Source organism: Nestor notabilis, unplaced genomic scaffold, assembly GCF_000696875.1.
Source record: "Nestor notabilis isolate BGI_N333 unplaced genomic scaffold, ASM69687v1 scaffold17477, whole genome shotgun sequence".
NCBI classification, from domain to species: Eukaryota; Metazoa; Chordata; class Aves; order Psittaciformes; family Psittacidae; genus Nestor; species Nestor notabilis.
In genome coordinates this window covers 1-7,144 of record NW_009937338.1, presented here as the reverse complement: position 1 = coordinate 7,144, position 7,144 = coordinate 1, and the positions used below count along the sequence as shown (strand labels likewise).

The 7,144-nt window shown below is 54.7% G+C and overlaps 1 protein-coding gene across 1 annotated transcript in view; it reads right to left on the bottom strand.

Annotated features, from left to right (window-relative positions):
• The window catches only part of SLC6A17 (solute carrier family 6 (neutral amino acid transporter), member 17), a 10,188-nt gene extending 9,621 nt beyond the window's left edge, over positions 1–567 (bottom strand). Inside the window, exon 1 of the mRNA XM_010018792.1 lies at positions 282–567. Coding sequence (XP_010017094.1) covers positions 282–567 — 286 coding nt within the window. The remainder of the gene's footprint in view (positions 1–281) is intronic.
• Positions 568–7,144: the final 6,577 nt, after the last annotated feature.

Genomic DNA, 7,144 nt, shown 5'->3' with positions numbered 1-7,144 from the left:
ATTGCCCCAGCACGAATTGGGGGCTGCAGCAAGAAATGCTGGCTCCAGCCTGGGATTCACCTTGACTTTGCAGTGGGTGGGTGCAAATCCTTTAGGAATAGGCTGCACCTCTGCACTGATGAATGCTCAGCACTGAGCAGTTCCTCCCTGCCCTTTCCTCCTTCAGAGCCCCCAAACCCCCACTTTAGAGCCCAAGTAAGCCCAGTGACGCACATCCTGATGTGCAGCAAGGCAGGACTGAGCCTTATCCCCCCTTCCCAAGGACTGAGCCCTTCTCCCACCTCCTCCATTCTTCTGGCAAAGGTATGGGAAGCGCCAGACATTGCCGAGCCCCACGGAGTAGCCGATCTGCGCCAGGATGTACTGCAGCTTGCTGTTCCACGCCGGCCGGTTCTCTGCGTCCAGCTCCTCATCTCCATCCTTTTGCTTGTCCCAGGTCTCCCCCGTCACATTGAGGACGCTGCGTTTGTAGTCCACGGGCTCCTCGTGGGCCAGCAGGTCGGCCACTGACTCGGTGACATGCTCACTGCTGTGCTCCCGCTGCGTCACTTTGCTGTTCTTCGGCATCGGAACGGCTCCACTCGGCCCCAAGGGGCGGGATGGGGAGAGGGCAGAAGAGGAACTTCCCACAGGGAATGACACCCGGGTGAGCTACAGCTCGGACCTCACCTCCTCTTCATCAGCAGGACCTGGGTGGGGAAGGGGTTGGCAGAGGGTGAGATGGTTTTGCCTTACCTGGTGCTGGTGGGACCAGGGTCTCCATCACCCCTATGCCTTGGGGACCTCCCCTTGGACTGGGGGGTGCCAAGGACCTCCTTCTGCATGACTGATGGACCAGGAGCACCCCCTTGGTTTAACATTCATGGAGAAGAACCTCCTGCAACCCACTGGAGGGCATTTCCCTTGGCTCCAGGGGCTGGTTGCGACGGACGGAGCCAGTCACATCACTATGACGCCTCTTTTCCTAACAACTCTGGACCAGCAGCTCATCCCCTGCAAGGGCTGACACCGCATCCAGCACCCCTACCTCCACTCCTGGCCCATTGTCAGAGCCCAGGCTCAGCCCCACAGCAGTTTGGAAGCACTCAGGGGATGGTGACAAACACCCAGGCTGTATCTCTGTCCCTGGACGTTATCAGGAGTGACTTAAAAGCCTGGGAGTCTGCAGCTAAATCTTCCCAGGCAGCTTTACAGCAGATAATGGCTGCAAAACAGCAGCAGCCAAGGCAAAGCCATCACTCATCCCAGTTCCTCCACCTTCCCAGCCTTGGTCAGAGGCCAGGGAGAGCCGTACCAGCCCCAATCCCACAGCATCCATGTGGTTACACCAGTTAGCACCAGTTTGCCCACCCCACCTTGTTCCCAAAACCGATGGCACCAGATCCCATGGGTGCAGAGCTGGGATGGACACAGGCAGGGTAAGTTTGGGACCCAGGGAGGGAATGTGGGTGATGAGCGGATGTGCGTGGTGGATCACGCATTTCCACTGGGGCCTCCTCTCCATACTGGGAGGACTGGGGGTGACTGGCTGCTCCCACCCTACCAGGGAACATGGTGCTTCACCACCTGGGGAGGAGGAAACACAAGAAACCTCACCAGAAACCCCATATCTTAGAGAAATGATTCTCCCAAAGGGCCATGCTTGCTTCTTCCCTCTGTCCTCCCTTTGCAGAAGACACCAGGCTGATCACTGGCCCGTGGAAGAGTGATGGTGATGTTCTCAGGGACCTGTCCCAGCCCAATGGGGCTGTAGCATCACCTCACCTTGAGGGCTTTATCATCTAGTTCAGAGCTCACACAAGAACCAGGACCCAGGTGGCATCTCAGAGGTGATACAATGCACCAGCACAGTCCTTGGAGCAGCCAACCCTCACATGGTGGCCACTGGCTGGATGATGCAGGATGGACCTCCCAGTGTCCCTCTGGTGAGCCAAGATACAACTCTCCATGATTTCCTACAGCCATCCCAGATCTTCTTCCCTTTGGCCCAACATCCATCTTTTAGACCCAATTCAGCCCACAACCCAAAGCTTTTCAGAGCAGCAGGTTCAGCCTGGGCAGCAAAGCTCATTGCCAAGCAGCACACCGAGGTCTCAACCCAGCGTGGGAGGGAAGCAAAGCATCGGCAGTGGGAATCCTCACCCTCCCTCGCCTTCACCTTGGTGTTTTTTCACCCCTGAAGAAAGTTCCCCCTTTGCCAGGCCCTGTTCCTATTAAAAAAGCTATTTTTGGCCGTCGGCTGCATCCGTTGCCAGGCAACGGTGTCAGCTCCGCATCTTCCCTGGATCTGGCTCCTCCGGAGAAGCTGTTTGAATTATTCCTTCAAGCCTGGGCCAGCGATGTTTAATTTCCTAACAAGGGCTCATTCACATAAAGCACTCACAGCTCAGTCGTGGCAATCACCGGCACGTGGCTGGAGCATCCTCAGCCAGGATGGACACAGGCACAGAAGGAGTGGGGGGAAGGGCCTCATCCAGCTGCCAGGAAATCACTGGGATTTCCATCGATTTTGGACCAGGCTCTGTATAGATTGGTGCAGACCTGGTTCAATCACCCATGAGCTGGTTGCTGCTCCCTGGCTGCTCAGCAGCCACTTCAGCTCCTTCTGAGCAAAGGCAACTCAGACCTTCAGGAGGACTCATCTCTCTTTATACTAGGGATAGAGCCTGGAAGACCTGGGATCTCCTGGCTAAGCCCCTGAGCCCCCAGAGTTCAGTTCCCCAGGGAAGGGGCACCCAAACTGCTCCCCTGGGACAGCTCAACCCCTTGGAGCAAAGTCTGGGAGATGCCCAGCTCCAAAGATGCTGAGCCAGGTCAGTGCACTGGGGTCAGGATGGACCCCAAAACATCTCTCCCTGGACCTCTATCTATCTCCATCCTCAGTTCAGGTCCCTGCAGCATCCTTAGGAGCTGAGAGGCAGCAGGTCCTTGGCGAGAAGGTTTCTTCAAGCACCTCCAAAGCCCCAGAGTCTCTCAGTACCTTGGAGGACACCCATGACAGCAACATTTCCAAAGGATTTGGGATGCTTTGCTGCTCTCCTGGGGTGAGGCAAGGGCTCTCTAGGCATTGGGATGACACCAAAGGATGAGAGTGAAGGAGCAGAGGTACAAGTCTTCCTCCCCATGGGAGATGCACTCAAACTGAACTAGAGCAGGGGAAAACCATGGCAGAGGTCCAGACCTTGATCCTGCCACAGCTCTGTCACCAGTTCCCCATGGCTTGCTTGGGGAGGTCCTGCTGCGTCCCACATGGCTCAGCCCCAGCCTGGTGATGGTGGTGTTGCCTGGAGATCCAGGCCTGAAGGAGAGAGGACTGTTCCCATCAGTGATGCTCTGAGCATGCCCAACCTTTACCAGCTACATGATATGAGCCCAGCCAACACCAGCACAAAGCCACCAGCACACACACAGCACAGAGACCTGATCCTGGGAGCAGCGAGGTCAGCATTCCCCAGCATCCTGCATCACTCACAAGTTGTGCACCGCTCAGAATGGAAAGCAGGGTCTAAATCCACCTGAAAGAGGTATTTCCACTCCTTTCTTCCATTGAAAAGGGAATTGGATCAAGAATTCATCTGCCAAAAATAACATCCACCCTGCGAGAAAGACATGGCAGCTCAGCTGACAAGCAGGAGCTTGCAGGGCTGGGCAGAGATAGCGAACCCCTGGCACTGCCAGATGGAGGTTGAGCTCCGTTACTTCGCCTTCATGACCTGAATTTTCTTCCATGTGCATTTTTCCTTCCTCTTTAGAAGACAGATTCGAGTCTTTCAGAGCCAACCCTCAACCACCGTATCCCTTTGCACCTTCGCCACTGCAGCAGGTCGAAGGCACGTGGTACAAGCTGGATTCAGCCCACCCAGGGAAGGGGCAGTGATGGACAAGCTCCTGCTCTGCTGCACCCAGGAGGTTTAATCCCTACCCTGTGGATCCTATCGATCCCAACTGGAGATGGAAACACCCACTGGGGACAGGCTGCTATTTGGGATGAGAGGAGAGCTCCGGGAGCTGAGGGCATCACATCTCCCAGCCCTGTCAGCAGCATCACGAAGGATTCAGCAGAGGAAGGATGCTCCAAGCCATGTGTCCTGCCTCAGCTTGTCCTTGCTTTCTTGGGAAGGTGGCTGGGGAGCAGTAAGAGAGGCTGGAAACGTGTCAGCAAAGCTTTCAGCTAGGCCTGGGAGTGCAGAGGCAGGCAGGGAGGCGATGGGGATTTACAGCAGCCTCCAAGGAGAGCAGCCGCCAACATGCTCTGGGTCTGAAGCATGGGCACAGGGGCAGATTTCTCCTCTTCTATATCCAGATTCTACACTTAGACTCTGTTTGAGTCCATAAAGGGGAAACTGAGGCAGGAAGAAACACAGGCTGAGATGCGGTGAATTCACAGTTAGCATTGAAACCACAGGGACTCTCTGCTGGTGCCTCCCTACCCCAACACCTCTCCTTGAGCTGTGACTCTGCTGCACTCAGCTCCCAGGCAAATCCCCCACAGCTCCTAAAGGAGAGGGGGAAGATGTTCCTTGTAAAGCATCCTCACTCCATCAAGGTCACAGAGCAGGGAAGGGAGGGAAGAGCAAAGGGCCAGAGGCAAAGAGGGATTTCAGGAGCTGGAAGGCCACTCTCAGGTGTGGGCTGGGAGACCTGAGCATCCATTCACAGCTCCACATCCTCCCAACACCCACAGGGACAGGGAAACCTTGCACAGAGGGACAGGCTGCTTGGTGCAGATGAGGAGCAGAAGGAATGGATCCAAGGTCACCCAGGAAGCCAGAGAGCCTGGGAAGGGGAGGCAGAGGGAAGGAACACGCATCCGTCTGTATTCTGCAAAGCCAAGCAGCAAAGGGAAGGACCCTGGGTGCACAAACAGCCTTTGAGACCAAATCATGAGAAAACCAGCTCCAGGCCCATACCTGCTGCTCCCTGCAGTCTGGAATGCCTCTGGGATGGGACAAGGATCACCCTGACAGAGCAGGTCCCTTGGGATGTATCCCACTCCTACAAGCTGCAAGAAACCAAGGGCAGGATCCTCCCAGCAGCATCCAAACTCCACTTTAGAGCCCCAAGCAGAGCTTTTTGCCCCAGGCAGAAGCATTGCAGCTCAGATCCCCCCAGCCCTGCTCCAAGGACCTTACTGCAGCCACTACCATGCAAACCCCCCTTCCACAAGCCAAGGCCACTCCAAGATGCCTCCATCTTAAATCCATTCCGTGCTGGGGCTTGCTCCTCCCTGCTCATCCTCTCTGGCTCCACAGGGAAGGGGTTTGCCACCTGGGCTCACTGAGGCTTCTCCCTTTCTCCCCTTCTTTAAGCAATCTCTGTTAATCAGCACCCAGCTCTCACCACCCCACAGAGATGACACGCGGTGACTCAATCCCACTAGCTGAGCTGCACCCTGGGGTGCTCCCTCCCCTACATCCACCCATGGAGAGGCACAAACCTCAAACAAGGATCAGCGTGACCCGATGGGAGAGCCCAGGGTGACCGAGGAAAGGGGCACCCACAAGTAGCTTCACTGGAACCAAGATCCCGGTGGTGCGGGACCAAGAGCAGCTCAGTGGCACGCACACAGCAGAGCTGGAGATGCTCTTGGCCGTGTCCTTCACATGCAAACACCCAGGTCTGTTTTAGCATCGTGACACAGGAGTGGTTCACATTGGCTGATGAATCAGAGCTGCCTCCGCTTCTGTCTTACACCTACTCAAGTGGCTTTCACCGGTGAAAGCACCCAGATGTTATAAATAACCCTCAGCTCCCATAACGACAAGCAGAGGTGGGACCACGCGCTTCCCACCACCCCCAGCTCCAGGGGGTTTATGCCCCTTGGGATGCTGTGACATTACAACAACTCTTTCCTTCAATACATGCCAAAAAGACCTTCAGGAAGAGCAGTTTTGCTGTTGGGTCATGAGACAGACACAACAGCACTGGAGGAGGGGGAGCCAGCACTTGGGCTTGTCACGAAGTATATGAGCACATTGATTCAGTGAATCTGGACTCCTTCTGTGACTCATTTAGTAGCATGAAAACCTCCATCAGCTGCAATAGCATGAAAGCCGTCATATGTGTGCTCCAGGGCTCCCTTTCATTCCCCAGATGATCTTTTCCCAGTTAGATCCCTCTTAACTCACCCACTCCAGCTGAAGGTTAGTGACTGAACCCAAACCCAGGCCAGGTTTACCCAAAAAGGCAGCAAAATGGGTGGTGTCCAGAGCCCTCTGCAAGCTCTCGCTTCTCCCTGTGGTAATTCAGGAAGCTGCTGCTACGGTTGTAAACAAACAAGTCCAAATGCCACCCAAAGATGGGGTAAAACCAGAGCTGCTCCTCCCAAGGCAATGGTTTGGTCTGGATGTGCATCAAGCAGCATCTGATTGAGGGTGAGTTTGATCCTCGTGACTCCAGCTCTGGTAGAACTCCAGGGGAGTCACTCCAGATTGAAACCAAACCCTTTTATTCCTATGGACTTCAATAGCAGCCTCCAATTTATCCCAGAGGACAGCTCAGACCCACATTTTCCTTCCCTTCCAAGCAGCTGAGCTGTCATCAAACCACCATCCAGGTTCCTTGACCTAGTCCTGACACCTCTAGAGAAATATTCACAAGAAACTCAATGCCCTGCCAAGAATAACTCCGCTGCTGTGGCATTTTGGGTGTATTTTTCCTACCAAGACCAGAAATAGTTGCACCAGCTCCTGCTGGATTCAAAGCTCAGGTGCCTCAGACACAAGGTATGATCCAAGAAGCAAGATTTCACCTTCTGAGCCCTTTCCAAAGAGCTGGGAGCAGATTTCTCAGCTGGTTTAAGCCCCATGTGCCCATAATGATGTAGATCTGCCTCTGGCCAAGATGCCAGCCTGAAGCACACACCTCCAGCGATGCAATACAGGCACGGAAGGGAATAAGGACTCCCCACACCCAGTAGTGAGAATTGTACCGGTATCCAGGACCCCAAACCCCATTTTTCTGCCGCAAAAACAGCCACCTGCATTCAGGAAGCAGCAGAGAAATAAAAGAAGGGGAAAATAATCTCTCTCACACACACACAGAGCACTTGGGGGGCCAGGAATGAAATATCCATCGCAACCAAATGCTTTCTCCTCTCCCAATGTTATTGTCAAGGTCAACCTGGAAGCTGCATTTCCACCCA